Source organism: Jaculus jaculus, chromosome 1, assembly GCF_020740685.1.
Source record: "Jaculus jaculus isolate mJacJac1 chromosome 1, mJacJac1.mat.Y.cur, whole genome shotgun sequence".
Classification (NCBI taxonomy): Eukaryota; Metazoa; Chordata; class Mammalia; order Rodentia; family Dipodidae; genus Jaculus; species Jaculus jaculus.
Window position 1 is genome coordinate 315,376,718 of NC_059102.1, and position 24,363 is coordinate 315,401,080.

Below are 24,363 nucleotides of genomic sequence, written 5' to 3' on the forward strand. Positions count from 1 at the left end.
CTGTAACTCTTATAATTTTTTTGCTACCTCTTCCACAAAATTCCGATTGGCTGGCAATTCTTGCTGGGGGTCCAGAACTTAGGCTTCATGCAAATGCCCAAAAGAGGCATTTTCAATTGCTTTTAAAAAAATTCTTAGTTGTTGACAATTTCATACATGCATATGCTATACCTTGATCATATTTGCCTCACATTACTCTCTCTTATTCCCTCAGAATCTCTTTGTATTCTTAAATTATTTCCCCTTCCAGTTTCGTGTCTGTTTGCTTGCACGGGCGTGTGTGTACGTGTGTCGGGTGTGTGGTTATGGACTGGAGTGTGGACATCTAGGAGAACATGGCTTCTGTCCCCCAGCAGCCATTAGCTCTAGCTCCTCAGGGAGGGGTGGGGCTCCATAAACTCATCCCCCATTCAGGATGGAATGTTGCGGGGCCCAGTCTTGTGCAGGTCACCACAGTTACTGTGATTTCCGTGAGTGCATAAATTGTCAGGTCACGTCCAAAAGACAGCAGCTCGGAGCACTCCTTCATCCTTCAGCCCCAACGTTCTTTCCTCATGCTCTGTCACAGCGTCCCCGGAGCCTTGCAGGCGGGAGGATACATGTCCCACTTAGGGCTGAGCATCCAACAGCCACTTGTTCTCCACACTTTGACCAGCTGTGAGTCTCTGTCTACTGCGAGAGCAACTCCTCTGACCAAGGTCGTGGGTAGCATTCATCTATGGGCAGATCTCCTTCCCCAGGGACAGTCATCGATGAGATTTTGTATATCCTTCCAAAGCATTGCTATGGCAAAATAAGCATATAAACATACATTTTTCTTTTCCTTCCTCCCTCCCTCCCTCCCTCCCTCCCTCCCTCCCTTCCTCCCTCTCTCCCTTCCTTCCTTCCTTCTTTCCCTCCCTCCCTTCCTCCCTTGCTCCTTCCTCCTGTCTTCCTTCCTTCCTTCCTTCCTTCCTTCCTTCCTTCCTTCCTTCCTTCCTTCCTTCCTTCCTTTTCTTTCTTTTTGAGGTAGGGTCTCACTCTAGTCCAGGCTGACTTGGAATTCACTATGTTGTCTCAGGGTGGCCTCCAACTCATGGTGATCCTCCTATCTCAGCCTCCCAAATGCTGGAATTAAAGGCATGTGCCATCACTCCCAGTTTAAATATACATTTAAAAAATAAATTTATTTATTCATTGAGAGAGAGAGAGAGAGAGAGAGAGAGAGAGAGAGGCAGATAAGAGAGAGAGTGGGCTTGTACATCTGGCTTACGTGGGCACTGGGGAATTGAACCTGGGTCCTCAGGCTTCAACAGCTAAACCATCCCTCCTGCCCAAACGGACATTTTTCTAATCCAGCGGGTAGCATACGGCTCTGGACTTTCTTCTTGATGTGTGGTAATGTAAGTCAGACCTTTCTTTACACGTTTGTCTCTGCATGGGTGTTATGATCCTGTACCTAACCAGACTTGCTACGTGGATGACTAGTTTGTTTCACATTTTCTTTAAATTGTAGATAATACAACAGTGAATATTATTTTACACATATCTGTGTGTCCATGTGTGAAAATGTCTATTGGGTTTATTTTTGTAGAAGATGACAGTGAGGTGAAGGATGGTCTGTTCTGGTTCACTTCAACAACATCTGACCTGAAGAAACTGCATAAGCCTGACGCTACACAGAAGCCACATGCATTCCAAGACTAGGTGGAGGAGAGCACGCTTGGCGGAGTTTGGAGTTTGAGGAGGAAACTGTGTGCAACCAATAGAGACAAAGACAGAGACAATAGAGCAGGATGTTTGAAGCCTGGAGGCTCGGAGAAGGAGCCTCTGTCTGAGCCATCAATAGGCTCAAAAGTCCACATGGGCAGGAGAAGAGGTCACATCCCAGCATGTCTGGGTCACTGTCAGAAATTCTGCTGTGCTTCTCGTTGCAGAAGTACCAGGACTTATGAGGTCCCAGCTGCTTCTCCAAAAGCCAGGCCCCTGGAGAGAGGTAGCAGCTGCTTTTCTTTTCGTTTCTTTTCAGGTGAAATTCTCATAGGTAGAGGTGTCAGGAGACTCAGGAGCATCAAATTGTGGTGGTGGCACCTTCTGTGAGCCAAAAAGAACACGCAAGAATAAAGTTAATAGAGCCTTGGACGATTAGAGTCTCTTCAGTCTGTGCTAGTGGGAGACAGGAAGGCAAGGGCAGGGTATGGCTGCTCCATCCTACAGGTTTTAAATATTTTTATTTTTAAAATACATTTATTTATTTTTATTTATTTATTTGAGAGCAACAGACAGAGAGAGAAAGAGGCAGAGAGAGAGAGAGAGAGAGAGAGAGAGAGAGAGGGAGAGAATGGGTCTACCAAGGCCTCCAGCCACTGCAAATGAACTCCAGACACATGCACCTCCTTGTGTATCTGGCTAACGTGGGTCCTGGGGAATTGAACTTGGGACCTTCGGCTTTGCAGGCAAACACCTTAACCACTAAGCCATCCCTCCAGTCCTCCTACAGGTTTTATAGAGTCTCCTAGTGGAAAAGGCCATGAGCTGCACCCTGTGCAGTGGTATACTAAACAGTTTAGTCCATCAAATCTAGGGGGTTAAAAAAAATCCCCATAAAAATATCCTGCCTTGCAGAAGCTTCCACTGAGTGACCACAATCTCTGCCTTAACCAGAGAGACAATGCAATTATTAACATAATGATGATTCAGATGGGAACCAAGTGCCCATTAGGCTTTCATGGTCTAAAGGTTCTAAGGATCCCGTCTTTTTTTTTTTTTTTTTTTTTTTTTGGTTTTTCAAGGTAGAGTCTCACTCTAGCTCGGGCTGACCTGGAATTCACTATGTAGTCTCAGGGTGGCCTCGAACTCTCGGTGATCCTCATCCTCCTACCTCTGCTTCCCGAGTTCTGGGATTAAAGGCGTGTGCCACCACGCCCAGCAGGACTCAGGGAGGGCTGTGAAAGGCAGATGAAACCTGAGCTGATGAGGAAGGTTAGGTTCTAGTAACAGCATTAGAGGTAGAATAAATCTTTGAGATATGCAGAGCTGTGAGTTAGAAAGTACTGGCTACAAGTAGGTCTTACATCTCCTAATCAAGGGATACTGGAATTACTGATGCTGAAAATCCTGAAAACAGATGACAAATTCTGTTGGCAACTTAGCTGAGGAAATGCATTGATTTCTACTTATACTGTAGTTGAGGATGGGTTTAAGGGTCTGAGATCCTTCGGGCAATGGGGGTGCTGCGTAGGACTGACCAGGCAGTGGTCACATGTAAGTAGAATAATAGAAGCATGTTTAGAAGTTTTTTTTTGTGTGTGTGTGTGTGTGGTGTGTGCATATGTGTGTGCATATTCATATGTGCGTGCACATGACAAGGCTCGTAGTCATTCTAAAACTCAGAGTGGGGACAAAGATCCATGACTTTAAGGTTGAACAGTTTTGGCCCAAAGACAAGGGACCAGACTGGAGTGGTGGTTGGTAGCTCCGGGAATGTTACAAGTAATACACATTTGTCCTCAAGGCCAAAGGCAAAATCCCTGGCTGGCTAAGAAGTAGACTATGGTCTTAAAGTCAGGAGGAGGCAGATTATAAGTGTTTGCTGAGTACATTCTAGCCTCCTCCTGCCCTGCTTCTTCCTCTTCCTCCTCCTCCTTTAAGATAGTGTTTTTCTATGTAGCCTAGGCTGGCCTGAAACTGGCAATTCTCGGGCTGGAGTGATGGCTTAGCGGTTAAGGCACTTGCCTGCAAAGCCAAAGGACCCAGGTTCGCCTCCCTAGGATGACCCCATAAGCCAGATACACAAGAGGGTGCACACATCTGGAATTCATTTGCAATGGCTGGAGGCCCTGGCATGGCCATTCTCTCTCTCTCTACTTGCCTATTTCTGTATCTCTCTCTCAAATAAATAAATAAGTAAATAAAAATATACAAAAATTAAAAACAACCTGGCAATTCTCTTGACTCAACCTTCCTATTATATGCCACCATACTTAGCACACTATCCACCTTTTTATGTTCAGCTCAAATCCCTTTTGTTGTTTGTTTTTTGTTTTTCAAGTAGGGTCTTACTCTAGCTCAGGCTGACCTGGAATTCACTCTGAAGTCTTAGGGTGGTGTTGAACTCATGGCGATCCTCCTACCTCTGCCTCCCGAGTGCTGGGATTAAAGGCGTGCGCCACCACGCCCAGCTCAAATTCTTTTCACAAGGCCTTTCTGCTTTCCCTCAATGCAGTGACATATCCTACTTTCAATGTTGGAAAGACCCTTGGGACTCCACACATAATTTATTAGGTAGTCACATAGATTCTGCTCTCCTCTTTCATCTGTCTAAATCAACTCCACTGCTCCTCAACCAAAATGTAGGTTAGATTACACATCTTTAGGGTTGGGTTGGTATAATAAACATAGTGGATCCCCAGAGCACCCTGGCCAACTATTGGTGAAGAGAAGGCTCTCAGGAAATATATGCTGACTGATCTATCCATCCCAAATAAGCAGTATAATAGAAACCGTTTTAGCATGTGTACGTGTGTATATGCACATGTGTATGGGCATGTGTGCACACGTGAGTGTGTGCATGTAGAGGCCAGAGGTTGGTGTTGGGCATCTGTCTCAATTGCCTCCCTGAACCCAGAGCTCACCAATTCCAGCAGTCTAGCTAGCAGCGTGCCCTGGGGATCCCTCTGCATCTACCTCCTAAGCACTAGGAGTATAGGCAGGTTACCACAACCTGGCATTGAGGATGGTGCTGGGGAGCTGACCGCATGGCAAGTGCTTTACCAACTAGGTATCTCTCCAGCCCCTTTTAGGTTTTTTTTTCAAGGTAGGGTCTCACTCTAGCCTAGGCTGACCTGGAATTCACTATGTAGTCTCAAGCTGGCCTTGAATTCTTAGTGATTCTCTTACCTCTGCCTCCCAAATCCTGGGATTAAAGGTGGCAATTTTTTTTATTAAATTTTTATTTATTTATATGAAAAGAGAGAGAGAAAGAGAGAGAGAGAGAGAGAAGACTGAGACTGTGAAAACCATGGCCTTAGGCCTTGCAAATAAACTCCAGATGTATGTGCCCCTTTGTGCATCTAGCTTTATGTGGGTACTGGGGAATCAGACCTGGGTCTTTCAGCTTTTCAGGTAAATACCTTAACTGCTGAGCTATCTCTCCAGCCCTTAGAGTTTTTTGTTTGTTTGATTTTCAAGGTACAGTCTCACTAGCTCAGGCTGACCTGGAATTCACTATGTAGTTTCAGGGTGGCCTCAAACTCACTGTGACCCTCTTACCTCTGCCTCCCCCAGTGCTGGATTAAAGGCATGTGCCACCACACCCGGCAAGTTTTTTTTTTTTTTTTAAGTCTTTTTGAATATATTACAGGGAAAATTTGGAGATAGATTTAAAAGCAAAACTGTGAATGGACTCAATTTTATCAAGAAGGTGAAAGTGGAGTGGTCACTTAGATGCACATAAAGGTCAATTATTTAGAATTATTCAAGAGTTTTTAAAGAGACCCTTTGTATTTCTCAGCACTGGAACTTCCAATTTCCATCTATGTGACCAGAGGCAAAATTAATTTCTCTAAATCTCAGCTTCTTCCATTCTCAAATGTGAACGATAACACTTTTCCCAGAGGTGTCAAAAGTATGGAAGAGAGTGTGTTTGTCAATGTTTTATAAACTGTAAACCTTTGTATAAAAGCTAGTTATTATCATCACAGTTCTTAATGGTAAATTCTACCTCTAAGTAAGGCATCTCTTTAATACTCTAATAGAACCAATATATTAGTTAACAGCACATTTTCTTTTTCTTTAAAATTTTTTTTGTTTATTTTTATTTATTTGAGAGCGACAGACAAAGAGAGAAAGAGGGAGATATAGAGAGAAGAATGGGCCCGCCGGCCGCTGCAAACTCCAGATGCATGCGCCGCCTTGTGCATCTGGCTTACGTGGGTCCTGGGGAATCGAGCCTCGAACTGGGGTCCTCAGGCTTCACAGACAAGCGCCTAGCCACTAAACCATCTCTCCATCCAGCCCAGCATATTTTCTTGACACTAAATAGTTGGTTAATTTTCTTTCCTTTTTCTGTTTTTTTTTTTTTTTTTTTTTTTGAGGTAGCATCTTGCTCTAGCCCATGCTGACCTGGAATTCACTATGTAATCTCAGGATGGCCTTGAACGCACAGTGGTCCTCATACTTCTGCCTCCCAAGTACTGGGATTAAAGGCGTACGCCATCATGACTGGCTTAGTTGATTAACTTTCGATTGTTTTGCTAAGTCATCATTTTAGTATAGTTAGGCTTCGTGTGTGTGTGTGTGTGTGTGTGTGTGTGTAACAGATGTATGTTGTGCATACACACACACACACACATACAAAACATAACATATATGTGTATATATTTACATTGCAGTGTTTGAGTTTATGGTCTCTCTCTCTCTCTCTCTTTTTTTTTTTTTTTTTTTTTGAGGTAGGGTCTCACTGTAACCAGGGTTGACCTGGAATTCACTATGTAGTCCCAGGCTGGCCTCAAACTCACAGCGATCCTCCTACATCTGCCTCCTGAGTGCTGGGATTAAAAGTGCATGCCACCATGACCAGAGAGTTTATATACTCTTATTCTAATCAGTGTTAAAAATAATCAGTATATTGGGCTGAAGGGATGGTTTAGTGATTAAAGTGATTGCCTGCAAAGTCAAAGGACCCAGGTTCCAATTCTTAGGCCCTATGTAAAGCCAGATGTACAAGGTTGCACATGCATCTAGAGTTTGCAGTGGCTGGAGGCTCTGGCATGCTCATTCTCTCTCTCTCTCTCCCTCTCCCCCTTCTTTCTTTCTCAAGTAAATAAAAATAAAGAATAATCAATATGGACATTATTAAATCAATTAGAAATGTTCAGGCTTTGGCCACACAAGTACAAATCAGACATGTTGCTTAAACATTTCTGTTGGCCATAAAATGTATCAGAATGAGTAAAGTTTAAGCTCCTTGGCCATGGAAATCTAAGGACTTTTAGATTTAGAAACTAGTTTTTCACTTTTTGGGATTTGGGAAAGAGAAAATTTTCTCACCGTCCGAGGTTTTTGCACAGAAGAGTAGATTGTGTTTGAACTCTCTTTCTTCTGAGGAGCTGGACTATTTCCCTGTAACAGACCAATGCCAGATGCTGTAAACACCAGATGAGCTTCCCAGTTTGACCCTCATCTCTTGAGGACAGGGGATGTCCCACAAAGTTCTGGCCAGAGAGAGGAGTGGGGAGCTACCTTGGTGTCATGGGGACAATGCCTCTGAGTCCACCCCTCTTATTAATGGCCCGAGGACAGGAGCGGAGGAACAGGCGTCTCCATTCCAAGGGTCTCAGGGCTTGGTAAACACAGATGGAACTGTGAGTCTGTGCCTGCGCGTCTCTGGTCCTGTCCATAGCCCCTTGTTTGGAAGAACTTGTCACCCAGGATCTCGGATGGCCCCACAAGTGGGAAGAGGATGAAGCCATTTTGATCAGGGGTACTCACATGGAAATTAAGGATCACTTGTACATAATTCAAGTCCCTTTCAACCTCAGACTTAACCACTGTGTCATCTGGGGTGACGTCATACTCCGCTTGTCCCCGAAAGGCCAGGTCGTATGCACTGTTCCCCTGAGCGCCCAAGCCATACACCTCATCTCTTCCATTGACAGCACTGGGCAGTTCCGTCCTTTCATCCTCCTCCTCTGTTGTGGCGTTACTGTCAGAGCTGGTGTCTGTGGCGGGCCTAGACCAATGCCTCGTCGTCTTAGGGGGAGTGTTCAATTTCTCGTACCGTTGGGAGACAGAGGTGTATATTGTGTGGTCAGCTTGGGGTTCTGGAACATATTGTGTAAGGTTAACAAAAGCATGCCAATCCCCACCTCTTTCTTGCTTGGCTTCAAGGATTCAACCTGTTCTAGCTTCCATCCCAGATGAAGCCTCGAGGACTGAAGTTTTCTTCTGTCTTCCCTTACAGGGTTTCATCCTGCTCCTCTCCCTTCCTCCTCCACCTCCTCCTGGTTTTGGTTTTTTGAGGTAGGGTCTCACTCTAGCCCAGGCTGACCTGGAATTCACTATGTAGTCTCAGAGTAGCCTCGAACTCATGGTGACCTTCCTACCTCTGCTTCCTGAGTGCTGGGATTAAGGGCGTGTGCCATCACGCTTGGCTCCTTCCTTTTAAAGCACTTATTTTATTTACTCACTTGATCAGTATTCATTGAATATGGTGTGATGGACTTAGCAGCTGTTAGTGAGTGGAAATAGCTCAGCTGGATAAACTATGCCCAGCACAGGGAGGGTACAAAGGTGAAGTGGACCTGGTAGAGGAGTGTACTGTCTAGTTGGTGGGGAGGGGAGTCATAGCCAGATGTAAATTAATTTTATTATTATTTTTTATTTGAGAGAGAGAGTGTGGGGGGGAATGAATTGGCACATCAGGACCTTATCCACTGCAATTGAACTCCAGATGCTTGTGCCACCTACTGGGCATGTGCAAACTTGTGCTTGCCTCACCTTTATGCATCTGGTTTACGTGTGATCTGGAGAGCCAAACATGGATCCTTAGGCTTTGCAGGCAATTGCCTTAACTGCAAAGCCATCTCTCTAGCCCCAGATGTAAATTATTAATGTAAGGTGAGCTCTGATAGGCGTGTGTCATGTGGAAAGTATTAGGAAGGTTCAGAGAGGAGACCATGCACCCTCATGGTAGAAGAACAGGGAGGAACTTGAAGGTGGCAGAATTGAGGTTGGCATTAAAGGAAGGACCAGGTTTGGTGCTCTGCGAAAGGAGAAGCAGGATTCGGTAAGGGTGAAGCGTGGAGCACTCTCAGTTTTGGGAAAGGATTGTTCTCAGTATAGTTCTGTGGCAATGGCCTAGGCATAGGACAGTCAGAACACATGTCTATGAGCAACTGGCATGGCCTACCAAGAGGATGTCAGCCTCGCTTTGAGGCACCTCAAACAGCTCATCTGACCTGAATGTGGAATATTCACAGCTCCCATCCGCTAAGAGCCTGCTAAGTGTCAGGCAATTCCACAATGTCTTTTATCTGCAATCAAGCCCACAAGGCACAGATGTGAGGAAACTGGACCACAAAAGGTTAAGTGTTTGCCCAACTAAGTGGGAAGAGCCAGGGTTTCCATGCGAGGAGCTTGGTCCCTGGTGATAATACCACTGCTCAGTCCTATTCTGCCTGCCCCCAACCAGACCTTTATGAGGGAAACAAAGTAAAGTGTAATCTGGCCCAATAGCTGTCAAGAATAGTGATTATCACCAACTAAGTGACCACTCTGGACATCAGTCCACATTGCAACTCTGAGAGGTAGGTACCCTCATTTTGCCAGGTAAGAAAAATAAAATTTAAAGCTTGAATTACCCAAGGTCATATAACTGATAAGGAAGCAGGATTGTCTGACCTCAGAGCATGTAATCTGTTAATTAAGTTTGTGTTGTTTCTACCAGGAGGAGCTACTGGTCACTTTAGAATAACCAGGATGATTACAAAGTAGGGAGCAAAAAAGATTTCAAAAATTTCAGAGGGAATAGTCTTTTAGGGAATTGTTACAATATTTTAGGGGAGAATTAACAAGGAATTGGAATGTGTATTAATAAGAACTGGTTAGATAAATCTGTTAACTGAACTAAATGGGAGTCAATTTTAATCTTCCTATGCTAAAATTGGCATCTACTGTTAAATTTAAAACACCAATTTTTAAAAAAAGTTTTAAAAATATTTTTAATTTTTATTTATTAATTAGAGACAGAGAGAGGGAGAGAAAGAGAGAGACATGGGCACTCCAGGGTCTCTAGCCTCCGCAAATGAACTACAGATGCATGTGCCATCTTGTGCATCTGGCTTACGTGGGACCTGGAGAATCAAACCTCGGTCCTTAGGCTTCACAGGCAAGCACCTTAACTGCTAAACCATCTCCCCAACTCAAAAGTTTTTATTTATTTATTTATTTGATAGAGAAAGAGAGAGAGGGAAGGAGAAAGAGGCAGAGAGAAAGAGAGAAGGAGAGAATGGGTGCGTAGGGCCTCTAGCCAGTGCAAATGAACTCCAGACACATGTGCTGCCTTGTGCATCTGGCTTATGTGGGCACTGAGGAATTGAACCTGGGTTCTTAGACTTTGCAGGGAAGCACCTTAACCACTAAGAAATCTCTCCAGCTCACATTTTTAGAAAAGTGATATAGACTGCTCCCGTATGTGAAATCAAATGGAAAACACCTCTCCCCCACAATGCTAGGGAGATGGAGCACTGTGGGGTGGAGGGGGAGAGTAAGAGCAGGCACTTCAGCACCCCACCCCAACATCTGTTGGAGCAGTTCCACTTTTATATGCTTCGTGCTATTGGGTGGTTGTATAGCAGTTTGTTTCAAGAAATTTCAAGACTGAAAAACCACTGCTTAGTGATGCTCTTGGGCAGTAGGTGTCTGTATAGATTCATATGGGATTTTTTTTTTTTTTTTGAGGTAGGGTTTCACCCTAGTCCAGGCTAACCTGGAATTCACTATGTAGTCTCAGGGTGGCCTCGAACTCATGGTAATTCACCTACCTCTGCTTCCTGAGTGCATTCATTAGGGTTAATTTTAATTAATTTTTTTTCATACAAGCATACATTTTATTTTATTTTCTTTCTCAATTTTTATTGATGTTTTCCATGATTATAAAAAATATCCCATGGTAATAGTTTCCCTCACCCCCTTTTTCCCTTTGAAATTCCATTCTCCATCATATCCCCTCCCCATCTCAATCAGTCTGTCTTTAATTTAATTTAATTTAATTTAATTTAATTTTTTCTCAATTTTTAAAACATCTTCCATGATTATAAAAAAATATCCCATTGTAATACCCTCCCTTCCCCACTTTTTCCCTTTGAAATTCCATTCTCCATCATATCCCCTCCCCATTTCAATAAGTCTCTCTTTTATTTTGATGTCATGATCTTTCCCTCCTCTTATGAGGGTCTTGTGTAGGTAGTGTCAGGCACTACGAGGTCATAGGTTAATTAAATTTTAAATCTGCTCCCACCAATGACTTACTCTTCCATCTGGCTTGGAATCTAAATTCTGAGAATAGAGAAAATAATTCCATCCTCATGATAGACCACATTCAAGTGATGAGAACACATGTCCAAGGAGCCTGGGAGGCCCCAGAGGACAGATTGTCCCTTCTAGTTCACTTTCTGTAAGGAATCCATCTTTGTTGAGGATTTTGCTCCCAAACCATCTTCCTTTAGCATACTGCATTTTAAACTTTAGTGGGCATTCGAATCACCCATGGGGCTCATGCAGATTTGGATCCCCCAGTGCTCAGGGGAAGTACCCAAGATTCTGTATTCCTAACAAGCCCCAGAAAGATGCCCATGTTGCTGGCTAGCAGACCAGCCTTTGAGTAGCTAGGTGTTGGAGCCTCCATGCGGTGGACACAGCCTGTGTCAGTGGGGGTATTACCTGGTGTGTCAGCGGGGGCCTCAGCTTGGCTGAAATTGAAGGTTGGGGTTGAACCTGAGAAAGCAAGTTAAAGAAGGTCACCAAGAGGGGTGTGAGCAGAGCCGTGTCTCTCAGTGTGAGCATCAAAAGAAAAGGGCAGAAGTTCTGAGGACACGACCAGGAGAGAGTTTATGGAAGAGGACTCCTGATGTGAGCCTAGGACAGCGGACAGTGGTGACCAGAGCCCAAGGTCTTCTTCAGCTGAGAGAAGGGCGGTGAGCTTCCAGCCTTCTCTATGGAGGAGAGAGCTTGAACTCTTCTAGAAGTAATTCTCCCAGGAGCCCCTGTGTTCTAGCCTTCCTGCTCTTTCAGGGAAAAGTCTCCATTCCTGTACCTATACGCATACTAAATTCTAAAAGGAACTGCCAATCAGAATAGCTTATCCCCTTGCCTACAGTGGATGGGTCCAAGCAACAACCGCATGACTTTAGCTTGGCCAATCAGAGATATTTCTGACTTTTTTTTGGAGGTAGGCTCTTGCTCTAGCAAGAATTCACTCGGTAGTCTCAGGGTGTCCTCGAACTCAGGGAGATCATTCATTCTACCTCTTCCTCCTGAGTGCTGAGATTAAAGGTGTGCATCTCCATGCCTGATATCTTTTTTTTTTTTTTTTTTTTTTTTAAGTAGGGTCTTGCTCTCTAACCCAGGCTGACCTGGAATTAGTCTCAGGGTGGCCTCAAACTCACAGAGATCCTTCTACCCCTGCCTCCTGAATGCTGGGATTAAAGGCATGCGCCACCACGCCTGGCTTCTGACACTTTTTCAAATTGAATAGGAGGGAAACATTCTTTTCCTTCTGTGGGAGCTATTAGGCCACCTGTGCCTGATCCAATCAATCAGTAGCTACGCTGTGGTAGACCTCTCCCTGTTACCTGCAGCCTTGACTCTCAGCTGGCTGCAGTGTTAAGTGTTAAGCTGGCTGAGAAACAGAAAGAGAAATGAGATATGGGGAGGTCTTGTATCCTTTGAGCCTCTAGTAACATTTTCAAGTAAGGGTCATGAGTCATGAAGAGATAAGTCATGTCCCTTGCCCCTCCCCCATACCCTTAAATACCCAAGATAATTTGAGTTGATTCACAGCTATGTAGATCTGATCAGCAACACACACCCTCCCCATCTTTCTGAAAAGAAATGAGGCCTTGAAAGAGAAGGAGTAACAAGGGATTATGTGAGGACACAGGGGCCTCCCTTCTTACTGGTGGATGCAGATCTTAGAAATCTCCACTGTCTCTTCTGCTTCCAAATGCTCACAGCACAAATTCCAAGGAGGAGAAGGATGGAAATGGCCAAGAGGAGCCCGATCCAAAGGCTCTTGTTCCACTCAGGGCCTTTAAAGAGAAAAATGATCAGGTTTTAATACAGAGAGTGACAAAAGAGATTGGAGCAAAAGACAGATGTTGCAGTCAGGTTTGCATTGCTGGTAGAAAGCACCTGACCAAGCACAGCTTTTGGGAAAAAATGAATTATTTTGGCTTACATCGTGGAAGCTCCATGATGGCAAGGGAAAATGATGGCATGAGCAGAGGGTGGACATCAACCCCTCACCAATATCGAGTAGACAACAGGAACAGTAGAGAGTGCCAAACACTGACAAGGGGACACTGGCTATTACACACCCATAAGCCCGCCCCCAACAATGCTCTGCTTCCAGAAGGAGTTAATTCCCAAATCTCCATCAGCCTAGCATTCAGAACACCTAGGTTTATGGTGAACACCTTAGTCAAACCACCACAACAGAACATAATGGCCCTCTTACATGATCCTGAAACTCCTATGATATCTCCTAAAATATTTTTTCCTCCCTTCCTCCTCCCTCCCTCCCTCCCTTCTTCCCTCCTTTACTCTCTTTCTTCCCTCCCTCCCTCCCTCCCTCCTTCCTCCCTCCCTCCCTCCCTTCTTCCTCCCTCCCTCCCTCCCTCCCTCCCTCCCTCCCTCCCTCCTTCCCTTCCCCTTCCTTCCTTCCTTCCTTCCTTCCTTCCTTCCTTCCTTCCTTCCTTCCTTCCTTCCTTCCTTCCTTCCTTCCTTCCTTCCTTCCTTCCTTCCTTCCCTTTTTGACAGGGCCTCATGTACCTCAAGTTGGCTTTCATCTCTTTATGTAGCCAAGGATGACTTAAACTTCTGATTCTCCTGCTTCCACTTCCCAAGTGCTGGGATTACAGATGCACACTGCCACACTAGATATTTTTCAGCACTGGGGATCAAACTCAGGGCCTTGTGCATGCTAGGCAAGCACTGTGCTTCATCCAGAACTCTTGTTTTGTTTTGGGGTAGGGTCTCACTCTAGCCCAGGCTGACCCAGAATTCACTAATGTAGTCTCTGGGTGGCCTTGAACTCACAAGAATCCTCCTACCTTTGCCTCCTGAGCGCTGAGATTCAAGGCATATGCTCTTTTTTGTCCCCTTTAAGATAAGGTATCACTTTGTAACCAAGGCTGACTTCAAATTTGTGATCCTCCTGCTTCAGTCTCCCAATGGCTGGGAGGACAGGTGTGCACCACCCTGCTTGTGTCTTTTTGCTTTTTCTAATAGCGTGACCATTAGAACAAAAGAACTGCCAACCTAGATCCCACTACTTTGCAATGTGCTGCTCTGAAGACTCCCTACACTTCACCACAGACTTTCACAAAAGGCTCAGAGGCCCCAGGCTTGGAAGCTGAGTCAAGAGCCAGCGAGAGTCACCTGAACAGATGGTCCACGAGAGGAACTGACTCGAGCTGTTGCTGACAGGGTTGTTGGCTGTGCATGTGAAGTTGGGGTGACTGTCGCCACTTTTCCAGGAGACTTTGAGGTGTGGGCCCCTTTGGATCATGACAGCTCCCTTCTGCACAGGCGTCCATGTGTATGTCACATTGTTTCCGCCATCGTCCACCGAGCAGGTAAGGTTGATCTCGCAGCTCCCGTCCTTGGTGTGCATGGGGCTTGGAACGACTGTTGGTTTCTTCAGCCTTTCTGTGTGAGGAAACAGGGAGAGTCAGCTTGGAGCCAGATCTATCTACATCATTCATCTAAAATACACTCCTGAGCGCGTGTTGTGCCCCCAAGAACCACAGGCCCTTTGGAGTACATCTGGTCTTTCCCTCAGGCATCTTTGCTTCTTTGGACTTGATCTTCAGGTGTAAAGTAAATTAGTGAAAAGGAAAAAGTAGAAAGAGACCATTTTATTCCATGCACTATACCTCTGGTGAAAAATGAGCCAATCCAGGACCACAACTAATCTCAATTCTACAAACTCCATGTGGTCTAACTTATTTACTTCCCCAAGAGAAGGGATATACAGAGGCACACATAACCCCCGGCACACAGGAGGTGTTCAATAAACATTAGCATGTTTTTTTTTTTTACTTAAAAAATATTTATATAAGAGGGAGAGGGAGTGGGAGCGAGGGAGGATGGGCATGCCAGGACCTCTTGCCAAAGCTAATGAACTACAGACATATGTATTACTTTCTGTATCTGCTTTTATATGGGTACTGGGGAATTGAACCTGGGCCTTTAGGCTTTGCAAGCAAGTACCTTTAACTGCCAGCCATCTCTCTAGTTCCATTAACATATCTTAAATGTTTCTTTTACTCCCCCACCCAGATAGAGTCTCACTCTGGCACAGGCTGACCTGAAACTCACTGTAGCACCAGTCAGGCCTCAAACTCACAGCAATCCTCCTACCTCAGCCTCCTGAGTGCTGGGATTAAAGACATGTGCAACCATGCTCAGCTTTTAAGTGATTCTTCTAAGAGCTATCTAAAACGTTATTTAATTTTTTTAAAAGTTTTTATTTATTGAGAGAGAGAAATAGGCAGGGAGAGAGAGAAAGAGAGGGAAGAGAATGAGAATGAGTGTGCCAGGGCCTTTGGCTGCTGCAAATGAACTCCAGACATGTGTGTTCCCTTGTACATGTGATTTTTGTGGGTTCTGGGGAATCAAACCTGGGTCCTTTGGCTTTGCAGGCAATTGCCTTAACCACTAAGCCATCTCTCAGCCCTAAGATGCTATTTTTCTTTTAAAAAGACATTTAATATTTAAGTAAATATTACATTAGCTGGGCATGGTGGTGCACAGTCTTAATCCCAGCACTCGGGAGGTAGAGGTAGGAGGATTGCCATGAGTTCAAGGCCATCCTGAGACTACATAGTGAATTCCAGTCCAGCCTGAGCTACAGTGAGACTCTACCTCAAAAAAAATTATATTTTGTTACTTTTTGAAGATTTTAATTTTTAGAGTATTTAAGAAATATTTATTTATTTATTTATTTAATAAAGAAAGGGACTTCTGGTTAAGATGGTGGCTTAGGAACCACACCAAAGCAGCCTAGTAGAGAAAAAGCCAAAGAATACCCATCAAAATACACACTTTTACTAAAAAGTGAGGTGTATAAGAAATTAAAATGGCAGCAGAGAAGTAAGAGAGATCCAGGGCATCCAGAGCCCACACAGGCAGGCCAAAGAGGCTCCGGGAGCAGTGGTTCCAGCTCCAGCTCCGGCATTGGCAGCAGCACCTCCGGCAGTGGTAGATCCAGCAGCGGCAGCAGCAGCTTCAGCTCCAGCAGCAGCAGCAGAAGCAGCAGCAGCCATAGCAGCTGTGGATACAGCAGCAGCAGATCCAGCAGTAGCAGCTCCAGCAGCGGTGGTGCCAGGTCTGTGGGGCCACAGCTGCCAGGCTCCACTTGCCCCACAGGAAAAGCCAGTGCTCAGCTCTAGAAAACAGAACCGCGGTCCAGTGGTCCAGCCAGCCTACTTGAACCCACAGGGCACCAAAGAGGGATGCATAACTGAGACCAAATTCATCTAAAAAGGTAACTGGGATTGCATCAGGGAAGGGTCTCTCTTGGTCACAAGCTGACTTGGAACCTTCAGCAGACCAGAAATCTTAACCTCTTTGTTGATAGAGGATCTGGTTGTTATAATACCTACTCTTGCATAAATACTTGGTGCTGTCTTTCATTGAATGTGTACATTGTTTAGTTATATTTTAGAATCTATATGTATTTTGTTCCACTCAGCCTACTTGAATACTCCCATAGCAGGCAAACCCAACCCCTAGGAACACCTTTGTAGATACTATGAGAGTCTTAAGAGCCACACCTAACACCTTAAGCTCTTACCCTGATGATATATATCATCAGATCAATTGATATAGCTAAGAATACCCCGCTAGCTAGAAAATCCAAGCACTAACTTAATCCAAGATGCAAAATTATATGCATTATAACACAAGAAACACTAAAAATCAAGACAATAAATCCACCAAAAAGTATTAATGCATCAGAAATAACCTCCAGTGAGAGTGAGTTAGAGGAAGTACCTGAGAAAGATTTCAAAAGAATGATTGTAAATATGTTCAAAGAAGCCAAAGAACAAATCAAAGGAATCAAAGAGGAAATAAAAGGAATCAAACAAGATGCAGGACACCAACTTAATGAAATAAAGAAGTCAATACAAGACATAAATAAGGAAATAGAAATAATAAAGAAAAACCAGTCAGAATTACTAGCAATGAAGAACACAGTTCATGAAATAAAAAAACTCTGTAGAAAATCTCACCAGTAGAATGGATGAAGGAGAGGACAGAATATCTAAGCTAGAAGATCAGGTGGCATATCTAATACAGTCCAACAAAGAGAAAGACAAACTAATTGAAAAGCATGAATGGGAATTTCAAGATATTGGGGACACTATGAAAAGATCAAACATAAGAATTCAGGGCATAGTAGAAGGAGAAGAATTTCACTCCAAAGGCATAGTAAGCATCTTCAACAAAATCATAGAAGAAAACTTCCCCACAATTGGGAAAGAGTTGCTAATGCAGATTCAGGAAGCCTTTAGAACACCAACCAGACAAAACCTGGAAAGATCCTCTACTCTCCATATTATAATCAAACTACCAAATGCACAATCCAAAAAAAAAAAATATTGAAAGCAGTTATAGAGAAAAATCAAGTTACCTACAAAAGCAAGCTCATCAGGATTACAGCAGATTACTCAACACAAACTTTAAAAGTTGGAAGGGCTTGGAGCGATGTATTCCAAGTTCTGAAAGATAACAACTGTCAACCAAGATTAGTTTATCCTTCAAAGCTATCCATTGAAATAGAGAAATAAGGACATTCTGTGACAAAAGCAGGCTAAAGGAGTATTTGAAGACAAAACCAGTTCTACAGAAAATACTTGGAAGAATCTTCCATGCTGAAGAGAAGGAAAAGCACACATATAAGGAACCTGGAAAAAACAAACAATACTCAAATACTAGTTAACACAAGAGAGAAAAGGTAGAACTGGAACTATAAAGAAAAAATGGCAAACATAAATACATACTTTTCAATAATATCTCTTAATATTAGTGGCCTCAATGCCCCAACCAAAAGACATAGGTTTGCAGACTTGGTTAAAAAGCAGGATCCTGGGCTGGAGAGATGGCTTAGCGGTTAAGCACTTGCCTGTGAAGCCTAAGGACCCCGGTTCGAGGCTTGGTTCCCCAGGTCCCACGTTAGCCAGATGCACAAGGGGGTGCACACGTCTGGAGTTTTTGCAGTGGCTGGAGGCCCTGGCGCGCCCATTCTCTCTCTCTCCCTCTATCTGTCTTTCTCTCTGTGTCTGTCGCTCTCAAATAAATAAAAAAAAAAAAAAAAAAAAAAAAAGCAGGATCCTGCCGGGTGTGGTGGCGCATGCTTTTAATCCCAGCACTTGGGAGGCAGAGGTAGGAGGATCGCCATGAGTTCAAGGCCACCCTGAGACTACAGAGTTAATTCCAGGTCAGCCTGGACCAGAGTGAGACCCTACCTCAAAAAAAAAAAAAAAAAAAAAAAAAAAAAAAAAAAAAAAGCAGGATCCTACAATTTGTTGTCTCCAAGAAACTCAACTTTCTACAAAGGATGGATATTATCTTAGGGTGAAAGGTTGGAAAACAGTGTTTCAAGCAAATGGGCCAAGCAGGGGTTGCTATCCTAATATCTGACAGGTAGACTTCAGTCCAATGTTAGTCAAGAAAGATAAGGAAGGTCATTTTATATTGATTAAGGGCACACTCCAACAGGAGGACATTAAAATCCTAAACATATATGCAGCTAATATGGGGGCTCCCAAATTCATCAAACAAACACTATTAGAACTAAGGTCACAAATAACAGCACAGTGGTAGTGGGGAATTTCAACACTCCACTTTCATCAATTGACAGGTCATCTTGGGAAAAAATAAGCAGAGAGGCATCTGGACTAAATGAGATCATAGAAGGTATGGACCTAACAGATATCTACAGGATATTTCATCCAAATGCTGCAGAATATACATCCTTTTTAAAAATTTTTTTGTTTATTTTTAGTTATTTATTTGAAAGTGATGGACAGAGAGAGAGAGAGAAAGAGGCAGATAGAAAGAGAGAGAATGGGCGTGCCAGGGCCTCCAGCCACTGCAAACGATCTCCAGACACCTGCACCCCCTTGTGCATCTGGCTAACGTGGGTCCTGGGGAATTGAGCCTTGAACCGGGGTCCTTAGGCTTCACAGGCAAGCGCTTAACTGCTAAGCCATCTCTCCAGCCCCAGAATATACATCCTTTTCAGCAGCACATGGAACATTCTCCAAAATAGATCATATATTAGGACACAAAGCAAATCTTAGCAAATACAGGAAAATTGAACTAATTCCTTGCATTCTATCTGCCCACAATGGAATCAAACTACAAATCAATAGCAAGAATAGCTATAGATCATACACAAAATCATGGAAACTAAACAATACACTACTAAATGATGAATGGGTCAATGAAGAAATCAAGAAGGAAATCAAAACATTCATAGAGTCAAACAATAATGAGAAACAACATACCAAAATCTCTGGGACACAATGAAGGCAGTCCTAAGAGGTAAATTTATAGCTTTAAGTGACTATATTAAGAAATTAGAAAGGTCTCAAGTAAATGACCTAATGGTTAACCTTAAAGCCTTGGAAAAAGAAGAACAAGGCAAACCAAAAATCAGTAGATGGGAAGAAATAATAAAGATTAGGGCAGACATTAATGAAATAGAAACAAACAAACAAACAAACAAAAAAACAATCCAAAGAATCAATGAAACAAAGAGTTGGTTCTTTGAACAGATAAACAAGATTGATAAACCCTTAGCAAATCTGACCAAAAGATAGAGAGAAGAGACATAAATTAATAAAATTAGAGATGAAAAACCCAACATCACAACAGACACCAAAGAAATTAAAAAAATCATAGCGACGTACTATAAAAACATATACTTCACTACGTATGAAAATGTGAAAGAAATGGATGATTTCCTTGATTTATATGACCTACATAAATTAATTCAAGATGAGATTAATAACTTAAATAGACCTATAACAAGTATGGAGATCTGAGCAGTTATCAAAAATCTCCCAAACAAAAAAAGTCTAGGCCCAGATGGATTCACTGCTGAATTTTACCAGACCTTCAGGGAAGAACTAATACCATTGCTTCTAAAGGTTTTCCATAAAATAGAAAAAGAAGGAATCCTACGAAACTCCTTCTACGAAGCAAGCATGACCCTGATACCAAAACCAGGCAAAGATAGAACAAAAAAAGAAAATTACAGACCAATCTCCCTCATGAACATAGATGCAAAAATTCTCAACAAAATATTGGCAAACAGAATACAAGAATGTATCATGATGATCATTCATCCAGACCAAGTAGGCTTTATACCAGAGATGCAGGGCTGGTTCAACATATGCAAATCAATAAATTTAATACATCATATAAATGGACTGGAGGACAAAAATTATATGATCATCTCATTAGATGCAGAAAAAGCATTTGACAAAGTCCAACATCCCTTCATGATAAAAGTCCTACAGAGACTAGGAATAGAAGGATCATATCTCAATATAATAAAGGCTATTTATGACAAGCCCACAGCCAACATATTACTAAATGGAGAAAAACTGGAAGCTTTTCCACTGAAATCAGGAAGAAGACAAGGGTATCCACTGTCCCCACTTTTATTTAATATACTTCTGGAAGTTTTAGCCATATCAATAAGGCAAGAGACACACATAAAAGGGGTACAAATTGGAAAGGAAGAAATCAAGTTATCAGTATTTGCAGATGACATGATTCTATATATAAAGGACCCTAAAGACTCTACCAGCAAACTGTTAGAGCTGATAAACACCTACAGCCATGTAGCAGGATACAAAATAAATACACAGAAATCAGTAGCCTTCCTATATGCCAACAACAAACACACAGAGAATGAAATCAGAGAATCACTCCCATCCACAATTGCATCAATGAAAATAAAGTACCTTGGAATAAACCTAACCAAGTAAGTAAAGGATCTCTACAATGAAAACTATAAAACACTCAAGCGAGAAATTGCAGAAGACACTAGGAAATAGAAAAACATCCCTTATTTCTGGATTAGAAGAATCAATATTGTGAAAATGGAAATCTTACCAAAAGCAATCTACACATTTATGCAATCCCCATCAAAATTCCAACAGCACTCTTCAAGGAAATAGAAAAAACAATACAAAAATTCATTTGGAATCACAAAAATCCTCGAATATCTAAAATAATACTGAGCAACAAAAATGAGGCTGGTGGTATCACTATACTTGATTTTAACCAATACTACAGAGCCATAGTAACAAAAACAGCATGGTACTGGCACAAAAGCAGACATGTAAATCAATGGAACAGAATAGAGGACCCAGATGCAAGTCCAGGTAGGTATAGCCACCTGATAGTCGATAAAAATGCCAAAAATACTCATTGGAGAAAAGACAGACTCTTTAGCAAATGGTGCTGGGAAAACTGGATATGCATCTGTAGAAAGATGAAAATAGATTCTTCTTTCTCTCCATGCACAAGAATTTAGTCCAAATGGATTGAAGACCTTAATATCAGACCTGAAATCTGAAACCGCTAGAGGAAAAAGTAGAAGAGACCCTTCAACATATTGGTCTTGGCAAAGACTTTCTGAATATAATATGACTGTTGGGACCTCATGAAATTACAAAGATTTTGTATTGTAAAGGACACTGTGAATAAAGCAAAGAGGCAACCTACAGAATGGGAAAAAATCTTTGCCAGCTATACATCTGATAGAGGATTAATATCTAGGATATACAAAGAACTCAAAAAAATTAAATAATAAGAAATCAAACAAGCCAATTAAAAAATGGGCTATGGAACTAAATAGAGAGTTATCAAAAGAAGAAATACGAATGGCGTATAAGCATCTAAAAAAATGTTCTACATCCCTAGTCATCAGGGAAATGCAGATTAAAACTACGTTGAGATTACATCTCACTCCTATCAGATTGGCTATCATCATGAAAACAAATGACCATAAATGTTGGAGAGGATTTGGTAAAAGAGAAACCCTTCTACACTGTTGGTGGGAATGCAATCTGGTCCAGCCATTGTGGAAATCAGTGTGGAGGTGCCTAAGACAGCTAAAAATTGATCTACCTTATGACCCAGCTATAGCACGCCTAGGCATATATCCTAAGGACTCATCTCATTTCCTTAGAAGTACGTGCTCCACCATGTTTATTGCTGCTCAATTCACAATAGCTGGGAAATGGAACCAGCCTAGATGTCCCTCAACTGAGGAATGGATAATGAAGATATGGCACATTTATACAATGGAGTTCTACTCAGCAGTAAAGAAAAATGAAGTTATGAAATCTGCAGGAAAATGGATGGATCTGGAAAGGATTGTACTAAGTGAGGTAACCCAGGCCCAGAAAGCCAAACGTTGCATGTTCTCCCTCATATGTGGATCCTAGCTACAGATGATTGTGCTTCTGTGTAAGAAGGAACAAACTCAGTAGCAGAGGCCAGTAAGTTAAAAAGGAGATGTAAAGGGAAGAGAAAGGAAGGGAGGGGGGTACTTAATAGGTTGATATTGTATGTATGTAAGTAGAAGAATAGATTAACAGGGGTGAAAAGGCCCAAAATGAGGTCATGGAAGAGATTGAGTAAAGGAAATGTGGAGGGAGGGCTCATCAAAATCTAAGGATGCAAATAAATCATATGGAATCCTTCAGTTTCAGACAATGGAACACTCAGGAGCCATAGATCATTGTTAGAAAATTTTCAGTGCAGGGATGGGATACCTCCAGTGAGTTGTTGGCCAGGGAGGTCCCTGATGCCCCCAAAACATTATAGGCCATTGCGGAGGCCCTTGGCTTCCCACCAGGAATAGATGGTAAGACCCTATTGCTGAAGACTCCACATACTTGGGCTGCAAGGCCACTGAGAAATCCTGATGGAACTGAGCTGATAACCTCCTCCATGTAGACCAGCTGACAGAAAGCTGGAAGAACCCATTCTACATGTAGTTCAATGGGAGAAAGAGATACCACCAGTGAAGATACTCAACAGTGGACACTGCAAGCCTTATAATTGGCCAGCCAGGCCAAATAAGCCAATGGGTGCAATAGTGGCAGGTCTGTCAAGGTGGAAACCAACTGCCCTCTAATTGGACTGGAGGCCCACTCAAAGGTGGTGGGGGGAACACATCCCTGATACTGAAAACTTAAAACAGGGGTAGTCATGAGCCCTAGGGTTGTAACATCTGCTGATGTCTGGATAAATGTATATACTATGCTTATCAAAGTGCCCAGTAAGTACTTCTCTTAATATTTATACCCTTATATTAATGCTATTCTCACTTTGGGTAGAGAATCTTCTCTTTTCAGTTAGCAGTGACCTTGGGATGACTCAGAAAGGTATCATAGTGCTAGAAAGAAGTGACTGGAGTACTGAGTAACATCTTGATCACACCTTCCAAGGCTCAGGGTCTAATGCAGAAGAGGTGGCAGGAAGAATGTAAGAGCCGAAGGAAGGGCAGGATTCCTTACAATATGCTCCCTCCAGACATAAAATGGCCTGGATATCCATGACCTCATAGTGCCTGACACTACTTACACAAGACCATCATAAGAAGAGGAAAAGATCATGACTTCAAAATAAAAGCAAGACTGATTGAGATGGGGAGGGGATATGATGGAGAGTAGAATTTCAAAGGGGTAAGTGGGGGGAGGGAGGGTATCACCATGGGGTATTTTTTATAATCATGGAAGTTGTTAATAAAAAAATTTAAAAATAAAAAGAAAGAAAGGGAGGGAGGGAGAGAGAGAGAAAGAGGCAGGGAGACAGAATGGGTGTATTAGGGCCTCTAGCCACTGCAAACAAACTCTAGGCGCATGTGCAACTTTGTGCATCTGGATTATGTAGGTTCTGGGGTGTTAAACCTGGGTACTTTGGCTTTGCAGGCAAATGCCTTAACTGCTAAACCATTTCTCTGGTCCACGTGTTGTTATTTGAACAAAAAGTTATTTTCAATAAATGGCAAGGCGGGCTTTGTCTGTTATTACTTTTTCTTAATCTTTTTGCTGATTCTTTTAGTATTTAACTCACTATATGCAGTGGGCATGAACATGACCAGCTTGCTACACACTTTGACTGGATCATGGGTAGATGGTGTCTGTTACCACAGGTACCTAGACATCAGCGAACTAAGGCTGAGACTATGGTGATCATATCTGCATGGTGCAGGCAAAGATGCTGGTAGAGTTAAACTGTACAAAATGTCATCAAGTCTGATGAAGCCCAGGGTTCAGGAGAAAAAAATCTGAGTTTTGTGTCTCATACTCTGGGGATTTGAGTGGCCCATCCTCTCAGAGACATATGGTCTTTGAACACCAACGGCCTGTCCGTTGTTTATTCTGATTATATCCTAGTCAGCTCCCCCCTTATTAAAAAACAATGGTTCTGGGCTAGAGATGGCTTAATGGTTAAGGTGCTTGCCTACAAAGCCAAAGGACCCAGGTTCAATATCCAGGACCCATGTAAGCCAGATGCACAAGGTGTCACATGCATCTGGAGTTCATTTGCAATGGCTAGAGACCC

At 42.8% G+C, this 24,363-nt stretch overlaps 1 protein-coding gene across 1 annotated transcript in view; it reads right to left on the reverse strand.

Annotated features, from left to right (window-relative positions):
* Positions 1-1,209: 1,209 nt before the first annotated feature.
* Positions 1,210-24,363, reverse strand: part of Ly9 (lymphocyte antigen 9) — a 33,409-nt gene continuing 10,255 nt past the window's right edge. Inside the window, exons 5-10 of the mRNA XM_045131473.1 lie at positions 14,140-14,409; positions 12,657-12,788; positions 11,422-11,475; positions 7,471-7,802; positions 7,030-7,101; positions 1,210-2,073 (exon numbers count right to left, since the gene is read on the reverse strand). Coding sequence (XP_044987408.1) covers positions 2,005-2,073; positions 7,030-7,101; positions 7,471-7,802; positions 11,422-11,475; positions 12,657-12,788; positions 14,140-14,409 — 929 coding nt within the window. The 3' untranslated portion in view covers positions 1,210-2,004. The remainder of the gene's footprint in view (positions 2,074-7,029; positions 7,102-7,470; positions 7,803-11,421; positions 11,476-12,656; positions 12,789-14,139; positions 14,410-24,363) is intronic.